General features: G+C 43.8%; 1 protein-coding gene across 2 annotated transcripts in view; it reads right to left on the reverse strand.

Annotated features, from left to right (window-relative positions):
* cep89 (centrosomal protein 89) overlaps positions 1-13085 on the reverse strand; it is a 54454-nt gene extending 41369 nt beyond the window's left edge. Inside the window, exons 1-6 of one of the 2 annotated variants that reach the window (XM_055648355.1) lie at positions 12902-13085; positions 10540-10646; positions 10245-10418; positions 7216-7429; positions 5244-5346; positions 779-874 (exon numbers count right to left, since the gene is read on the reverse strand). In XM_055648355.1, the coding sequence (XP_055504330.1) occupies positions 779-874; positions 5244-5346; positions 7216-7429; positions 10245-10418; positions 10540-10646; positions 12902-12940 (733 nt within the window). In that variant the 5' untranslated portion in view covers positions 12941-13085. The remainder of the gene's footprint in view (positions 1-778; positions 875-5243; positions 5347-7215; positions 7430-10244; positions 10419-10539; positions 10647-12901) is intronic. The other variant, XM_055648356.1, reaches the window with a different exon arrangement.
* Between the last annotated feature and the right edge of the window lie 6072 nt (positions 13086-19157).

The raw sequence follows: 19157 nt of genomic DNA on the forward strand, positions 1-19157 counted from the left end.
AACAAAATAACATGAAAATTAGAACTGGAGTTCTAATTAAAATGGTCATGCACATTTCAATGTTTCCATTTCAGTGAAAGTTATTGTCGCTGTTTTAACGTGAAATGTTTTATCTTGATTTTTTTTAATTATTATTACGTCGAGGTGAGACAGATGCAACTTCAAATGTCTGTTAATGCCAAAGACATTCATATTTATTCAAAGTCAATAAGGGGGGGAGAGAGGGAGTGGGTAGAGAGGGAGTGGGGAGGTAAGAGTGGGTGGGAGGGATCCCTCTCCCCCCAATCCCTCCTTCACCTCTCTTTCCCTCTCCTTTCCGCTACCGCTGCTCCATCTCTGCTGCGGCCCCATCATCGTGAGGCCTCCCCGCTGTAGTCTCGATGCCTCTTTGATGGCCACGTAAAACCTCAGCCGGGGCACCGCGGGTAGAAGCTCGGGTCGGATAAAATGGAACGTTAATTTAATTGCGGCCCTTCCCCTGACGTCACTGGAAGCTGGTGGCCGCCCTCTCCCCCTTGGGCGGCATTGTGACGTCATTTGAAGCGGGTTGAAGGATGTTTGTCATTTAAAAACTTGGTTTTGGTCATTTTTAAAACACTATAACTTGTGAAATAGAGCATGAAATGTGAAGTGAAGCAGTAGATTTAGTTGACAGTGTTAATGTGATTAATAATCTGTGAAAATTTCTGCGCTAGCATGTGGCGTTTTGACGCAGGCAGAACACACACACACACACACACACACACACATATACTAGGAAAATAGATATTAGTGTAACCTGCTTGCAAGCTCATCAGAGTTCTCCGCGGACTGGGATTGGGAACGTTGCCAGGATCCTCAAGTTCTGCAGACCAGCCATCTAAGGTCGGAGTCCCTAATGGATAGAAAGATGTGAGACTAATTGATGTTTGATGTTTCAATACATGTATTTCTCCATTATGTAGATGTTGTATATATGGCAACATTCAGCAAATCATTAGATAAGGTTCCGCATGGTAGGCTGCTCTGGAAGATTAGATTGCATGGGATCCAAGGAAAGATAGCTGAATGGATAGAAAATTGGCTTCTTGGAAAGAAGCAGAGGGTGATGGTGGAAGGTTGCTTCTCCAACTGGAGGCCCGTGACTAGTGGTGTGCCTCAGGGTTCGGTGCTGGGCCCGTTACTGTTTGTCATCCATATCAATAATTTGGATGAGAACATGCATGGCAAGATTAGCAAGTTTTCTGATGATAAAAAAATTATTGAATAATGAAGATGGCTGTGAATATTTACAAGGATGTTACCAGGACTAGAGAGTCTGAGCTATATGGAGAGGTTGAGTAGGCTGGGACTCTATCCCTTGGAGCACAGGAGGATGAGGGGTGATCTTACAGAGGTGTATAAAATCATGAGAGGAATAGATCGGGTAGATGCACTGAGTCTCTTGCCTTGTGTAGGCGAATCAAGGACAAGGACCTAGGTTTAAGGTGAAAGGGAAAAGATTTATTAGGAATCTGAGGGGTAACTTTTTCACACAAAGGGTGGTGGTGGCATGGTATAAGCTGCCAGAGGAGGCAGTTGTGGCTGGGACTATCCCAACATTTAAGAAACAGTTAGACAGGTACATGGATAGGACAGGTTTGGAGGGATACGAGCAAAATGCGGGCAGGTGCGACCACTGTAGCTGGAACAGGTTGGCCGGCGTGGGCAAGTTGTTTCCACGCTGTATCACTCTATGATTCTATTATTGATCTCATGTCATAAGGAATAGTAGAATTAGGCCATTCAGCCCATCAAGTCTACTCCGCCATTCAATCATGGCTGATCTATCTCTCCCACTTAACCCCATTCTCCTGCCTTCTCCCCATAACCTCCGACACCTGTACTAATCAAGGATCTGAATCCTCAAAATCTGCTTTGCTATTACTTTTTAGTGTAGTCAGCAGGATTCAGTGAATATGTTGAAAAATATCATTCAATAATAATTTTTCGTTAAACAGACCAAACAGCTGAAACCCAGGACCATTCATATCCCAGGTGGACGAACAATATGGAGGGTATGGTAGCTTGGCTTTGGTATTGGGAAAATGGGGATCATTTAATTATTGGGAGTAGGTTGCAGGATAAGTCAGAAGAGCTACCAAAACCATCTGCCCACTATCCATCCCTTACTTGGTTCCACTCTCAGTCCAAATGAAGGAACTCCACCTGACTGTCCCTCCACCGAGGCTGCTTGACCAAACTATTTTCCCTGCAGTTTGTTCATCACCTCACACCTATTTGGATTAAATTCCATGTGTTATTTTTCTGTACAACCCTATCGAAAGCTTCTCTCATCACAGTGTGAGCAATTGAAGTTACACAACATCATTTGTCCTCTTTTCTACCAGTTCTGTTCTGAATTTTCCTCTGCTGTTGCTGCTAATCGAAAAATGAATCGCGTTAGCATGCATCAGCTTGGCTCCGAGTTCCAAGTTAAGGGATGAAATCTTATGCAAATGACTGAAGCACACAACCCATTCAAGGGTGGCAGTATTAGCAGCCATGTCTTTAATGCAACTTTAAACAGTATCTTGCTCAAGTGTTGAACTTAGAATCATAGAATCAGAGTGATACAGCATACAAACGAGCCCTTTGGTCAAATTTGCCCATACAACCAAGATGCCCCATCTACACTAGCCCTATATGTCCACGTTTGGTTCACAGCCCTCTAAATCTTTCCTGCCCATGCACCAATAATATTACCTGCCTTAACTATCTCTGGCAGCTCGTTCCACATATGCACCACATGCTCTGTGGAAACATTTGTCCCATGTTCATATTGAATCTTACCCATTGCATCGTACACCAGTCTCCGCTGGTTTTTGATGCTACTTCTCAGGGCAAAACACTGTGCATTTTCCCTATCTATTTCCCACATAATTTTATACACATCTAGAAGATTAACCCTCATCATGTTGCGCTCTAAGGAATAAAGTCCAACGTCTCCCTATATATACACCTTAGGCCCTCAACTCCTGGCCATATCCTCATAAATCTTCTCTGCACTCTTTCCATCTTAATGACATCCTTCTGTTAGCAGAGTGACCAAAAGTGAACACAGTACTCAAAACATGACCTTGTCAATGTCTTACACAACTGTAACATAATGTCCCAACTTCTAAACTCAAACCCTGACTGATGGTGGCCAATGTATAAATACGCTGATATTTCCCTTCAACCGACGTAACCAAAAAAATGATCAACAAATGTGTCTCATTTGTGGAGGAAAGAACTGCCAAGCCTGCACTTGGTCTTGCCGATATACAGGAGTCGATTCTCATATCTCATTTGTGGTACCTTCCTATGCATAAACTGTCAACAGTGAAGACTACCTTATCAGCTGTGAGAAGCATCGACAAGGCCTCATACTCTCGCAAGTGCAAAGTTCAAAAATAAGCTTTTGTTTTTCGTCCACTCCTCCCTCACTGCCACCTCATACGGGTTTATGAATATTCAAATTCTTTCCCTGGATATTAACCTTTCTCTTGAAAATATTCTCGTCTTCCTACAAATTTGTTGTCATCTAACAATTCCCTCGATTAATCTTAATATTTTGTGCAGTCTGGGTATTGCCATCTTGTGGCAGTGTCAAGCAACTGGTAGAACTGCTGCCTCAGTGTCAGAGACATGGGTTCGATCTTGACCTCTGGAGCTATCTGCATGGAGTTTGCATATTCTTTATGTGACCCTATAGGTTTCCTCCCGAGTGCTCCAGTTTCCTTCCACATCCCAAAGATTTGCAAGTTTGTAAGTTAACTGGCCTCTGTAAAATTGCCCATAGTATGCAGAGTGTATAAAACATAGAACAGTACAGCCCAAGAACAAGCCCCTCAGCCCACAATGTATGTGAGGAACATGATGCCAAGACCAACTATCTACCTATACATAATCCATGTCCCTCCATTCCCTGCCTACATACATGCCTACCCAAAAGTCTCTAAAATGCCACTATCGTATCTCCCTCAACCTCTTGGCAGCACGTTCCAGACATTCAACACCCTCTGTGTAAACATAGAAAATAGGTGCAGGAGTAGGCCATTCAGCCCTTCGAGCCTGCACCGCCATTCAATATGATCATGGCTGATCATCCAACTCAGTATCCTGTACCTGCCTTCTCTCCATACCCCCTGATCCCTTTAGCCACAAGGGCCACATCTAACTCCCTCTTAAATATAGCCAATGAAATGGCCTCAACTTCCTTCTGTGGCAGAGAATTCCACAGATTCACCACTCTCTGCGTGAAAAATGTTTTTCTCATCTCGGTCCGAAAATAATTCCCCCTTATCCTTAAACTGTGACCCCGTGTTCTGGACTTCCCCAACATCGGGAACAATCTTCTTGCATCTAGCCTGTCCAACCCCTTAAGAATTTTGTAAGTTTCTATAAGATCCCCCCTCAATCTTCTAAATTCTAGCGAGTACAAGCCGAGTCTATCCAGTAAAAAAAAGTTGTCTTGCACATCTCCTTCAAACTTTGCCCCTCTCGTCTTAAATCTATTCCCCCTAGTTTTTGATTTTTCTATTCTGGAAAAAGGGTTCTGACTGTCCACCCTATCTATGCCTTTCTTAATTTTATATACTTCCATCAGGTCTCCCCGCAACCTCTGGCAAACCAGAGAAATGAAACCAAGTCTGTCCAATTTTTTCCTGTAGCTAATACCCCCTAATCCAGGTGGTTTATTCTGATAAACGTCCACTGCACCCTTTACAAAGCCTCAACATCCCTTTTGTAATGGGGGCAAACAAAACTGCACATAATATTTCATATTTGGCCTAACCAATGTCCTCTAAAGCTGCAGCATGCCATCCTGACTCTTATACTCAATGCCCTGACCGATGAAGACAAGCATACAATGTGCCTTCTTTACCACTCAAGTGAAAGTGTGATAACATCGAACTGGTTTGAATGGGTGATCAATGGTCAGCGTGGACCAGTGAACTGAAGATCCGGTTTCAATTCAATTCAATTCAACAAACTTCATTTTTCCGTTGGGAACTTTGGTTTCGGCAGCCATACGACAAGAAACAATTTTACAAGACACGCAACCAACTCAATTCACACAAACATCTACTATCTCAGTGAGGAGGAGATTCACACACCCACCCCCCAGTCGAAGGCAGCGTTAAATAGAGCATTATGTATTTGTATTTTCATGAATACCAAAAGGGTTATCACTTTGAAACACAAGGTCCATGATGTACATGTAATAATTTATTACCTACCTCGAACTTGTCCAGGGTTTGATTCATGTATCGGAGTGACAGATGCAACATCATAAGAAGAAACATCTGTTATTTCACTGCTTATCGATATTGGGATTTCATCCTTTATAAATAAGGGGTAGAAAAATCAAACCATTTAGTTCAATTATTAATTTCTCAGAAGAGGCAGAGTATAGGAGGGAGATCAGAACAACAACCATACTCTCAATGTCAGTAAAACCAATGAACTGATTGCTGATTTTGGAAGATCCACAAACTTGCCTTCATGGTCAGGACAGCGGTAGTTCCTGGGTGTACATAACTCTAAAGATCTATCCTGGACCCAGCACATTGATCCAACCATAAAAGTCCATCAACTCCTCTACGTTTAGAAGATTGAAGAGATTCAGTATATCATCAAATATTCTCTTGAACTACAGTAGAGTGTATATTGATTGGTTGCATCATGGCCTGGTTCGACAACTACAAAGCCCAGGAACGAAGAAGATTACAAAAAGGGGTGATCACTGCCCAGTCTACTGATCTCCCCACCATCAAAGGGATTTAAACTACACTTTGTTTGTTGTTTATTATGTGTTTACAGGGTACTCCTCTGGCAACTGCTTCCGTATGACCGGCAACCTCACCGTGGATAAAGTTAACTGATGAAGGACAATATGCCGAAAGCCTTCATAACTATCCTATCTACATGTGACGCTACTCTCTATCAACTATGTACCTGCACTCCTAGATCCCTTTACAACACTTCCCAGGGGGCTGCCATTCACTATGTAGGCCCTGAACCTGGTTTGACTTCCTTGAATGCAACATCTCACTTATCTGCATTAAATTCCATTCCTCAGCCCACTTGCCCAACTGATCAAGATCTTGCTTTAATTTTTGATAGCCACTTTCACTACCTACAATACCACCCACTTCAGAGTAATCTGCAAATTTACTAATCATGCCTTGTACATTCTCATCCAAATCGTTGAAGTAGAAACATAGAAACATAGAAAATAGGTGCAGGAGTAGGCCATTCGGCCCTTCGAGCCTGCATCAAAGGGATTTAAACTACACTTTGTTTGTTGTTTATTATGTGTTTACAGGGTACTATGTTGAGATATTGGTTGTGCTGCTGCAAGTAACAATGTAATTGTTCTGTTTTTGGACACATGACAATAAAACACTCTTGAATAATGGTCATTAAATTAATAAACAGTTGACAGCATATACAAAATGAAATGTATAAATTAAGAAGTTGCTGCCTCCAATCCTCCAGACGTTGCATGAGAAACTGACTATGCCAAAAGACTCAACTGGCCAGTGAAATACATGATTCAGCAACAGGTTGCAAATTATTTTATACATGTTTGTATACTGAACTCACCAAAAATATTTAAATTGTAATCATAGAACAGGCCCTTTGGCCCATAATGTCAGTAGCTATCTAAAAACCTTTTAAACACCACCATTGTATCTGCTTCTACCACCACCCCTAGCAGCGCATTCCAGGCACCTACCACTCTGTGTAACAAAACGTGCCCCGCACACCTCGCTCTAATCTTGAAGCCAAGCCATTTAGCCTTTGACATTTCCACCCTGGGATAAAGGTACTAAATGCCCTGTCTATGCCTCACAATTTTATACACTTCCAACAGGCCAAATTCATACACTTCCATCAACCCCAGCAGTGAGTTCTAGGCACTCACCACCCTGTGTTAAAAAGTTGCCTTGGACCTCTCCTTTAAACTTTGCCTATCTCACCTTAAAGCTGTGCCCTCTAGTGTTTGAATTTTCCATTCTGGAAGAAAGGTTCTGAATGTCTACCCGAACTATGCCTCATAATGTTAAATACTATCGGGTCCCTCACAACCTCCAGCATTCCAGAGAAAATAACCAAGTCTATCCTTTAGCAAATGCCCACTAATCCAGTGAACAGTAATGTCAACCTCCTCTGCACCCTTTCCAGTAATTAAATGTAAACAGTTACCTGGTTTGACTTGCATGGAACAGCATATATCAGTTCCTTTTTCTGTATCTCCCCTTCTTTTTCTAGAACATAGTAATGTGGTTGGTCTGATTTATTCGACAGTTGTTCTAAATCTAGGTAATCATCTTCTTCCTCTTCTTCATGGCATTCCTCATCAGAATTAGAAGGCAGTGGTAAAGGAGGTCTACCCCTTACAGGGCTTTGCCATTCATTCCTTTTCAAAAAGAGATTATTGATTAAACAAATAACAGATTTTGCACAATTGTCAAAAATGTTCAAAATGATGGAGACAGAAAATAACACCACTGAATAAGCATTCATTTAAAGAGTAAGACAAATCCTACAAAAAAATCATCTCTATTTTAATGGGGGCAAACCTGTAGTCCAGAACGAATCATAGTTTTGGCCAAGCAGCCATCAAACTAAGAAAAGTAGAACATTGGCCAATATGTTCCATTCTCTAATTCCATCCAACCAAAGCTGCCCAATCCAAACATTGCAATGGTTTGTAAGATATTACCACCAAATGACACTTAGTCTACAATGACTATTAGAACATCAAACAGTACAGCAGAGGAACTGGCCCTTCAGCCCACAACATCTGTGCCGAACACAATGCCAAGTTAAATTGATCTCATCCAAATCCCTCTATTCTTTGCCCTTCTATTTACCTATCTAAACGCCACTATCATATCTGCTTTCACCACCACCCCAGGCAATGCATTCCAGGGTAGATCAAGCTTTACCCTCTCCCATGTAGACCTCTCTACTTTTTGTGTGAGGAAACCTTCCTGAACACATTTGATAAATTCCAGTCCGTCTAAGCCTTTTGCACTATGATAGTTCTAGTCTATATTGGGAATGTTAAAATCATTTACTATGACAAATGTATTAGTCTTGCAGCTGCCTGCGATCCCCTGACATATTTGCTCTTTTAATTCCCGTTGACTATTTGGGGCCTGTAGTACACTCTCAAATAGGTGATCCTGGGCAAAAAGATCCTATAGGCCCATCTCAATGGCAGTCTATACTGTTATTATCATCAATTCCTCCATTATCAAGATTCTCTAGACATCATTGTCAAATATAATCTGCTTATAAGGGTAGATCGGAGATGGGTATTTTGCAGCCAGAACCTCCACACTCCTCAGTATCTTTGCACCACATATTAAGCACAAGTCTGAAGTGTAATGGAATAGTTCTGACATGCCTTGTTGACTGCAGCTCCAAATATACAAATGGAGATCAAAGGACCTGTCCTAATTAGGCGACTTTTTAGGTGAGTGCAGGAGACTCTGCGCTCGCCACATGTTCGCTGGTGGTCACTGGTCTCTGGTCTCCTTCATGGTCGCGAGGAGTTCCCGCATTCTGGGAACTAGTCCCGGCCTCAGTATGGTCGCTGCAAATTTTTCAACATGTTGAAACATTTTCTGCAACCAAAAATTGGTTGCCATGGAGAAAATCGGTAATCCTGTAGTCTTAGGTACAGTTGCAGTGGGATCGCCATGTAATTGTAGGTAGTTTTAGTTAATTGCCTTTGCTAACCGGACATTTTCATTGGCTCATTCGGGGAAAAAATGTAAGGAGAAGGTTTCAGAACTAAGGATAACCGACCGGTAATGTTAAATGCCCGAACTTCGCAGCTGTGTATCTCTGGCTTATTAAAAGTTGCCTGGCTTCTTAAAAGTTGTCCCCACTCCTTCTTCCCCCCCCCCCTAATCGCCTAAGTGGGACAGGCCCTTTATGCAATCTAGGATAACATTAACGATCAGCAATTCATCCACCAACCTCAACTTGCATTATTTTCTTTTTGCAAAATAAACTGCACCAACTTATTCTGAAACACCACTTCCCAAAGCTACCGCTTCCATCTAGATCATGAAAACCAGACATAATGAAATACCACACCAAGTTCTCCTACAATTCATACACCACCCAAATTTGGACATCCACCTTTGATCTTGTCTGCATAAATGTTGTAACCACATAACTTTCAACACCTTTCTGGTGTTTTAGAACAAACAGCTTTCACATATCCAACAATGAATAAAGCTGGAAACATTTAGTTTTGTAAATACCTCCATAAAAATGGGAATGACAAATCATTGTGAACCATTTCGCAAAGAAAAGACGTGCATTTACATGAGGAATAAGTCAGGTCACAAAGGATTGTTAAGTTAAATTATAATACAACAAGATGGAGATTAAGAAAAATGGATAATTTTTAGTTTAATTAAAGAAAAGAATCAAATCCTTTACACCCATTTTAAAAATTAAACAAAATCGGTCGAATGAAGCCCATTGACAACTTTCTGCAGCCCCGCTCATCTTGGACTTGCTCGTACTCAATCAAATCCACATCTAAGATGAGCTGGAGATCAGATATCAATGCTTCTGACCTCGCTCCCCCATTTGATAAACCAATGAATCCAGAGCTGAAGCACTAATGTGCTGGGCAGAAACCAGATGCATTGTTCACCCAGCCCTTCCGCTTTACATCAGCAGGCTGAAGGATAGCTTTCCAAGTGCCACAAAGTATTTGAACTATTTTACATAGATTTACTGTTTTAATTATTTCTTGGTATCAAAAGTTTTTTTAATATCAGTAATGTGAGTGCAATCTATTTATAGATTTTAAATGTCGCTATCTTCAGGGTATTTTGGTAGCCAGAACCAGCTGGGACCAAGTCATAGTTTAGAATTCCCAGCTGCAGAGTGTGTTTGTTTTGCCCCTTGCACGTGGAAACAGTAAATGCAAAAAAATGGCATCTAGTATGGACATTGAGTCAGTTCTACAGTATTCCAATTCAAAAACAAAAGAGATACATCTGGAAATGCTCAGAAAATCAGGTCGCAACTGGAGGAAGAAAAAAGTCAATGTTTCGGATAAAAGACCCTGCATTAGAAAGATTTTTATTTTAGATTTCTAGTATCCACAATTTATTGATTTCCAACTCAAAAGCATTCATTTATAAAAACATACATACCGATATTTGTAACTGTACTGAACAGACGAATAAAATAAATACCTAAATCCAAGGTCAATTACACTGGCGTAAGGTTCACGAAAGCTTCTGTGTTCTGAACGTGTGCCATCACTTTCAGAATAGGACCTTTGACGGGGCAATGCCAAATGTGGTTGAGGAATGGCAATTGTACGACCAGTCAAACACGACGTTAAAATCACAGCTGCAAGTGCCGACCTGAAATGATCAAATTAAGAAAAAACTTGAGCAGTGTGTTTGCAAAAGAAGTATTTTAACCAAAATCTGTTGAATGAATATTTTTGGAACAAGCATGGAAAACACAATGAAAGCAACATACCTTGGTCTCTCTGGTGATGAGTTGGGACTACGAGGTGGTGGTGTCCGTGGTACAGCAGCTCTTGGAGCAATGGTGGCTGCAGGAACTAAACCATGAGCTATGTGTTTCTAGACAAATGGTCAAAAAAATGTTAGGAAGGATAACGAGAATAATACAGGAAATCTTAGAGAACTAAAAAAAGTTATATTTCAAGATTAAAACAGAAATTGCTAAAAAATCAATTCAAGATGACCTTGTTTCACAAAACTAATACTGCTACATTCAGTTTGCATCCAATTAAATTATATCCAATGCCCATTTTCCAGCACATCATTGCATTCATATCAAATATGAAATGATGTGCTGGAAAATGGGCATACATGTTTATTTTGTATATTTGATATAAATTTTCAAGAAATATGTATTAAAACATTTCTTGGTGTGTCTGTCAAATTCAGTACAAACTTTAAATAGATCTAATTACAAAATGACAGTGTCAACATAACTTGAATCATGATAAACTATTGCAATAATCAGGCTTCAGCAATATTTCTTTTTAACCAGAATGGATTAGAGAATTTTAGCTACAAGGAGAAGGTAGGACAGAGAGAAGGCAGATGAGATCAGTTTAACGACATCATGTGTAGGAAATAACTGCAGATGCTAGTTTAAATCGAAGGTAAACACAAAATGCTGGAGTAACTCAGCGGGTCAAGCAGCATCTCTGGAGAGAAGGAATGGGTGACGTTTCGGATCGAGACCCTTCTTCTGACTGAAGATTTTGTCTACGGAATGTCCCTAGAGCCGTTTATTTCTCTTTGAGAAGTGGTGGAGATTCCCCACCCTAAGAATGTTTGGGGTTATTTAGCTCCTACAATTCTTTTCTATTTTCAGTAAAACCATCCTGACATTTTCTGGAAGAGAAACCCAGAGGTGCAACAGATCTCAAGAGGATCGAGATGTCCTGGGCATGCGTAGCATCCTTTTGGTTGCTGGTAATCAAGTTATCTATGAGGTGCTGCCTGAGAAGCTATCTTTGCTGGCTTCTCAAGACCTTCAAAACTAATATTTTTCTAGCAATGTTTCTGCTGTTACTGTAGTTTTGAGAACAGGCAGATGGGGATAACAGAACAGAAATAGTAAGTCCAACAGCGACTCATAAATATCCTATAATTGAGCTGGGAGCAAATTCTTCAAATTTGGCTGCCCAGAGAACTCCAGCTCATTTATACAACTACAACATCACTTCATAAGACATAGGAACAGCATTTGGCCCATTAAGTCTTCTCATCCATTCAATCATGGCTGATTTATCTTTTTCTCTCAACCCCATTCTCCTGCCTTCTCCCTTAACCTTTTGGCACCTTTACTAATCAACAACCTATCAATCTCCACTTTAAAAATGACACAAGACTTGGCTTCTATAGCTGTCGGCAGCAATGGATTCCACAGATTCACCACTCTCTGGCTAAAGATTTCCTCCTCATCTCCTTTCTAAAGATACGTCCTTTTATTCTGGGGCTGTGTCCTCTGGTCTTAGACTCCCCCACCAATAGAAACATCCACTCTATCCAGGCCTTTCATTATTCAGTAAGTTTAAATGAAGCCCCCAATATCCTTCTGAACTCCAGCGAGTCCAGGCCCAGAGCTGTCAAATGCTCATCATACGTTAACCCATTCATCTCCAGGATTATTCCCGTAAACCTTCGCTGGACCCTCTCCAACACCACTTCCTCAGATATGGGACCCAAAACTGCTCCAAATACAGTCTGACCAGTGCCTTATAAAACCTCAGCATTACATCCCTGCTTTTATATTCTAGTCATGTTGAAATGAATGCTAACATGGCTTTTGCCTTTCTCACTACCAATTCAACTTGCAAATTAACCTGCACCACCACTCAAAGACTCTTTGCACCTCCAATTTCTAAATCTTCTCCCCATTTAGAAAATAGTCCATGCCTTTATTGTTACTACCAAGTGCATGACCGCACACATTACTACGCTCTATTCCATCTGCACTTCTTTGCCCAATCTGCCAATATCGCTCTACTTCCTCGGCACTGCCTACCTCTCCACCCGTCTTCGTATTACGGCAGCTACCAAGACAGATATGTACAGCAATTCGTTCTTCCGCCACACAATTAAAGCATGGAATAATCTTCACCCTACCATAGTTACCCAACCAGATGCAACTAAATTTAAAGTAGCTCTTTCTTCCCAAAAACCCTTTCTGGCTTAAGTCCTCCCTCCACCACCTCAAGTTTAAATTACATTTGGAATATTTTGGAGGACCAAGAAACCAAGAACATAATTATTGAATGGATAACCCTGCAATCGTATGTTTGAGTTAGAAACACTTTGCGAAATCTGATCTCACTTACAAACGGTATGTTATCCTTTCTTCTAAATGAAAATGGCATTTCGTTTGGCGGCTGAAACGCAGAGACGGCTGTCGATACTTTTAAACAGCAGGTAGACAGCAGAGTGTTGGAGTAACTCAGCAACTCAGGACAGACACACAGACAGTGCTGGAGTAACTCGGGCCACACACACAGAGTGCTGGAGTAACTCGGGCCACACACACACACAGTGCTGGAGTAACTCAGGACACACACACAGAGTGCTGGAGTAACTCAGCGACAGGACACACACACACACAGAGTGCTGGAGTAACTCAGCGACAGGACACACACACACGGTGCTGGACTAACTCAGCGACAGGACACACACACACAGAGTGCTGGAGTAACTCAGCGACAGGACACACACACACGGTGCTGGAGTAACTCAGCGACAGGACACACACACACAGTGCTGGAGTAACTCAGCGACAGGACACACACACACACAGAGTGCTGGAGTAACTCAGCGACAGGACACACACACACAGTGCTGGAGTAACTCAGCGACAGGTCACACACACACACTGGGCTGGAGTAACTCAACGACAGGACACACACACAGAGTGCTGGAGTAACTCAGCGACAGGACACACACACACACAGTGCTGGAGTAACTCAGCGACAGGACACACACACAGAGTGCTGGAGTAACTCAGCGACAGGACACACACACACACAGTGCTGAAGTAACTCAGCGACAGGACACACACAGAGTGCTGGAGTAACTCAGCTGCTGGAGTAACTCAGGACACACACACACACAGAGTGCTGGAGTAACTCAGGACACACACACACACAGTGCTGGAGTGCTGGAGTAACTCAGCGACTCCCGACACACACAGAGTGCTGGAGTAACTCAGGACACACACACACACAGAGTGCTGGAGTAACTCAGGACAGACACACAGTGCTGGGGTAACTCAGCGACTCCCGACACACACAGTGCTGGAGTAACTCAGGACACACACACACACAGAGTGCTGGAGTAACTCGGCGCCTCAGGCAGCATCTGTGCAGAACCCGGGCCCAAGGCACTCACCAGTGAAACCTCACCCCATTGGACGGCTGCCGCATATTACCCAATCCCAGGCCGCGGTCATCACCCTAGCAACGGGGCCTGTTGGATAAATCCAGACCTTCCCGGACAACGCGAACTCTGACCCTGACAACTTTCTCACTTTCTCCCAAAATAACGGACGAAAAGGTCAAAATACGGGACAAATTCCCGACGGCTATTGGTTGAGCGACTCGGCCCGTGGCTGGGTGAATACAATATCATACTTTTTATTTGTTATTTGAACCTCACATGAGGTTCAAACGAAATTTGGTTTCTGCAGCCGTACAAGAAAAGAACCAAGACACACAACCAACACAATTCACACAAACATCCATCACAGTGAATCTCCTCCTCACTGTGATGGAAGGCAAAGTCTTATCTCTCCCCTGCTCTCCATTCCTCTCCCGAAGTCGAGGTCAAAGGCCCCGGCGGGCACTAGCAAGTCCGCGGCCACTCAAAGCCACGCCGGGCGATGTAAGGCCCTGCCCTGGGTCTTGATGTTGGAGCCCCCGGCGGGCGCTAGCAAGTCCGCGGCAATTTAAAGCCGCGCCGGGCGTTGTAAGGCCCCGCTCCAGGTCACTCTGAACCCCGCAATTCGAGCGGGAGAAGTCGCCATTGCTGATGCCCCGCAAAGCGGTCTCCCAGCAGGGACCCGCGGGCTCCCGGTGTCACCATCCACCGGAGTCGGGTCCACAGCAGCGTGCCGCCGCAGCTCTCCACGCTCCAAAGCTGGCTAGCTCCACGATGGTAGGTCCGCAGCTCCGCGGCTCCACAGCTCCACAGGCTCCATGACTTGAGCCTCCAGGTCGTTCCGGTTGGAGGCCGCTCCACGGCGCTAGGCCCCAACGGCAACGGAGACCCGACAGGTAAAAGGTCGGGTCTCCATGCAGGGAAGAGATTTTAAAGTTTCTACATCACTACATACAATATAGCCCTCACTCAGAGGACATCAAGAAAGGCTTAGATTCAGATTCACATTCAACTTTATTGTCATTGTGCAGTGTACAATAGAGATGAGTTTTAAGTCTCGACTTAAAGGAGTTAATGGAGTTCTGATGGGAAGGGGGATGCTGTTCCACAGTATAGGAGCTGCAACCGCAAAGGCGCGGTCGCCCCTGAGCTTATGCCTAGACCGCAGGATGTTCAGTAACCCCAAGTCGGCCGATTCTGAGGGGCCTGGAGGTGGTGTGGTGGGTAAACAGACTTTTGATGTAGGTGGGAGAAAGCCCATTAAGAGCTTTGTAGACATAAAGGAGGATCTTGAAATTTATTCGGAACCGCACTGGGAGCCAGTGGAGAGAGGCTAGAATTGGTGTGATGTGGTCCCTTTTTTGGGTGCCCGTCAGGAGTCTCGCTGCGGCGTTTTGGACGAGTTGCAGGCGGGACAGAGAAGATTGGCTGATGCCAGTGTAGAGGGAGTTGCAGTGATCTAGGCAAGAGGAGATAAATGTGTGGATGATCTTTTCAAGGTCATCAAACTGGAGGAATTGTTTTATTTTAGCTATTGTCTGAAGCTAAAAGAAGCTAGCTTTTACCACAGCATTGACTTGTTTGTCTAATTTCAGTGCTGAGTCAAATATCACGCACGCCAAGGCATAAGAGATTAGTATACAAACTTAAAGCACAAGGCATTGGGGGTTCAGTATTGATGTGGATAGAGAACTGGCTGGCAAACAGGAAGCAAAGAGTAGGAGTAAACGGGTCCTTTTCACACTAGCAGGCAGTGACTAATGGGGTACCCCAAGGCTCAGTACTGGGACCCCAGCTATTTACAATATATATTAATGATCTGGATGAGGGAATTGAAGGCAATATCTCCAAGTTTGCGGATGACACTAAACTGGGGGGCTGTGTGTTAGCTGTGAGGAGGATGCTAGGAGACTGCAAGGTGACTTGGATAGGCTGGGTGAGTGGGCAAATGTTTGGCAGATGCAGTATAATGTGGATAAATGTGAGGTTATCCATTTTGGTGGCAAAAACGGGAAAAGCAGACTATTATCTAAATGGTGGCCGATTGGGAAATGGGGAGATGCAGCGAGACCTGGGTGTCATGGTACACCAGTCATTGAAGGTAGGCATGCAGGTGCAGCAGGCAGTGAAGAAAGCGAATGGTACGTTAGCTTTCATTGCAAAAGGATTTGAGTATAGGAACAGGGAGATTTTACTGCAGTTGTACAGGGTCTTGGTGAGACCACACCTGGAGTATTGCGTACAGTTTTGGTCTCCAAATCTGAGGAAGGACATTATTGCCATAGAGGGAGTGCAGAGACGGTTCACCAGACTGATTCCTGGGATGTCAGGACTGTCTTATGAAGAAAGACTGGATAGACTTGGTTTATACTCTCTAGAATTTAGAAGATTGAGAGGGGATCTTATAGAAACTTACAAAATTCTTAAGGGGTTGGACAGGCTAGATGCAGGAAGATGGTTCCCGATGTTGGGGAAGTCCAGGACAAGGGGTCACAGCTTAAAGATAAGGGGGAAATCCTTTAAAACCGAGATGAGAAGAACTTTTTTTACACAGAGAGTGGTGAATCTCTGGAAGGTCATCACAGAGGGAGTTGAGGCCATTGTTTGGCTATATTTAAGAGGGATTAGATGTGAAGCTAAAAGAAGCTAGGGATACTTTTGGATGATCAGCCATGATCATATTGAATGGCGGTGCAGGCTCGAAGGGCCGAATGGCCTACTCCTGCACGCCAATTTCTATGTTTCTATTTGACGTGAGGTTTGAGTAGTGGGGTAAGGCTTCCAAGGCTGCCTGCTATCGTTTTAATCGAGTCCGAGGGGCCGAGAAGGATGACCGCAGACTTACTCTCGTTTAGTTGGAGGAAGTTCTGGGCCATCCAACACTTTATATCCTCGAGGCAGCGGATAAGGTTAAGCAGATTTAATTGTTTTTTGGGCTTCAGGGGGCGATAGAGTTGCGTATTGTCTGCGTAGCAATGGAAGGAAATGTTGTGCCTTTCAATGACTTGACCTAAGGGGAGCATATACAGGGAGAAGAGAATGGGGCCAAGGATGGAACCTTGTGGAACCCCACAGCAGAGGGTAGCTGGGGACGAGAAAGAGTTGCCTATGTTAGTAGAGAAACTCCTACCTTTGAGGTAGGAGATGAACCAGCTCAGGGCAGTGCCATCAATACCAACAAGGTCTGTAGAATCATAGAAATATAAATAAAGTCTATTATAGACTTTATATCTCTATGGTAGAATGGAAAGTAATCAAAATGTGCGCTTAAAACGTGCCTGCGAGTTAATGGACCAAACAGATCTAAGCTACATTTTAATATAAAATTGCATACATGTAAGCCTACAATTAACAAATAAAATGTATAGATCACCTCTGAAAAGTACATTGTTACAATAACATTTGTTTTAGTGACTGAAATGAAAAAAAAATAATAATTAGATCCTGGAAAACCAGTAACTATTGGCGAAAAACCAGTCCAGGCATTTAATTTTAGGCTTCAGCCCCAAGTCAAGTCAGGTTTATTTGTCACATACACATACGAAATGTGCAGTGAAATGAAAAGTGGCAACCCATCCTACCCTTTGGGCTTCTACCCCATCCTAACTTAGTTGTGTGTGTGTCTTAGTTATGTGTATGTTAGTTGTCTGTGCTTGATGTGTGCGTGTTAGTTGTCTGTGCATTAAGTGTGTGTGTGTGTGGAAAGGAAGGAGAGAGGGGAGGGAGAGGAAGGAGGGAGAGAATGAGAGGCAGGAGGGAAGAAGGGAAGGGAGGGAAGAAGGGAAGGAGAAGGCCAGGAGAAGGCCAGCGGCAGGAGCGGATGCCGAGGTCTTCCCATCTCTCACCTCTCCTCCCCCCCTCACCCACTCCCTCTCTCCTCCCATCTCTCACCCCTCCTCCACCCCCCTCTCCCTCTGTCTCTTGCCCTTCTGTCTCTGCCCCTTTCTCTCTGTCTCTCCCTCCCCCCCCTCCCTCTCTAGACGCGCCTGCGAGCTGGGGGCTATGCGTCAGTGGATAGGGCGGTTATGGGTTGAAAGGAGCAAATTAATAATATTAATATAATATCAAGGGAGGTAGCAATGCGTGTGTGTGTGTGTGGGGGGGATGTGTGTGTAGTTAGTGTGTGTGTGTGTGTGGGGGGGGTGTAGTTAGTGGGTGTGTGTGGGGGGGGGGTAGTTAGTGTATGTGTGTGTGGGGGGGGTGTGTAGTTAATGGGTGTGTGTGTGTGGGGGGGGGGTAGTAGTTAGTGTGTGTGTGTGTGTGTGTGTACGAGTAGTTAGTGTGTGTGTGTGTGTGTGTGTGTGTGTGTGTGTGTGTGTGTGTGTGTGTGTGTGTGTGTGTGTGTGTGTGTGTGTGTGTGTGTGTGTGTGTGTAGTGTGTGTGTGTGTGTGTGTGTGTGTGTGGGTGTGTGTGGGGTAGTGTGAGTGTGTGTGTGTGTGTGTGGGGGGGGGGGGGTTAGTGTGTGTGTGTGTAACGCCATCCCCCGCAATCACACTTTGGGGGAACAGCACTTGCACTTGGTCTAATCTATCTATCTATCTATCTATCTATCTATCTATCTATCTATCTATCTATCTATTAAAAGTTTGTGGCTTCCGCCTGCCGTCCGTCCGTCCGTCCGTCCGGCTGTCTTTCTGCCTTTTGATTCTTTGACGGCTGCTCCTTCCTATCAGCTTCCAACACACTTCAAAACAAAGTTGCAAGACAGGAACACTCTGAACTTTTCACCTCAATGGGATATCACAGCAAGTGCTTCAACAGGAGGAGAGGGCCAATTGGTATTGCAATTGGAACTGCTGCAGCAGGCAGGGTAGGTGCAATTGGGATTTTTTTTTTTAATCCACTGCTGAGGGAGGCAGGGGAGTGCTGGAATTTTACATTTGGGCGTTGGAGGAGACGGGTGCATGGTGGAATATTGGGTTGGGGGATCACACCATCTGCACTTGGTCTAGTAACATTTAAATCTTCCAATCACCTTTGATCCATAGATCACCTTGCTTTTCAAAGATGCTTTTCAAATGAAAGCGCGTTTCACTAGGAGGGAGGGACCTGGCTTCTGGAAGTGGGAAGATTAGCCGCTGCTGCTATAGAAACGCCGAAACGCAACTCAAGTTTTTTTGTTGTCGTTTTTACAGTTGCGGCTACGATTTTCATTAAAGCCGCAATAGTCAGTTACAAGCCAAAATCAACTGCGGGACATATTGGAGT

Source organism: Leucoraja erinacea, chromosome 17 (genome assembly GCF_028641065.1).
Source record: "Leucoraja erinacea ecotype New England chromosome 17, Leri_hhj_1, whole genome shotgun sequence".
Classification (NCBI taxonomy): domain Eukaryota; kingdom Metazoa; phylum Chordata; class Chondrichthyes; order Rajiformes; family Rajidae; genus Leucoraja; species Leucoraja erinaceus.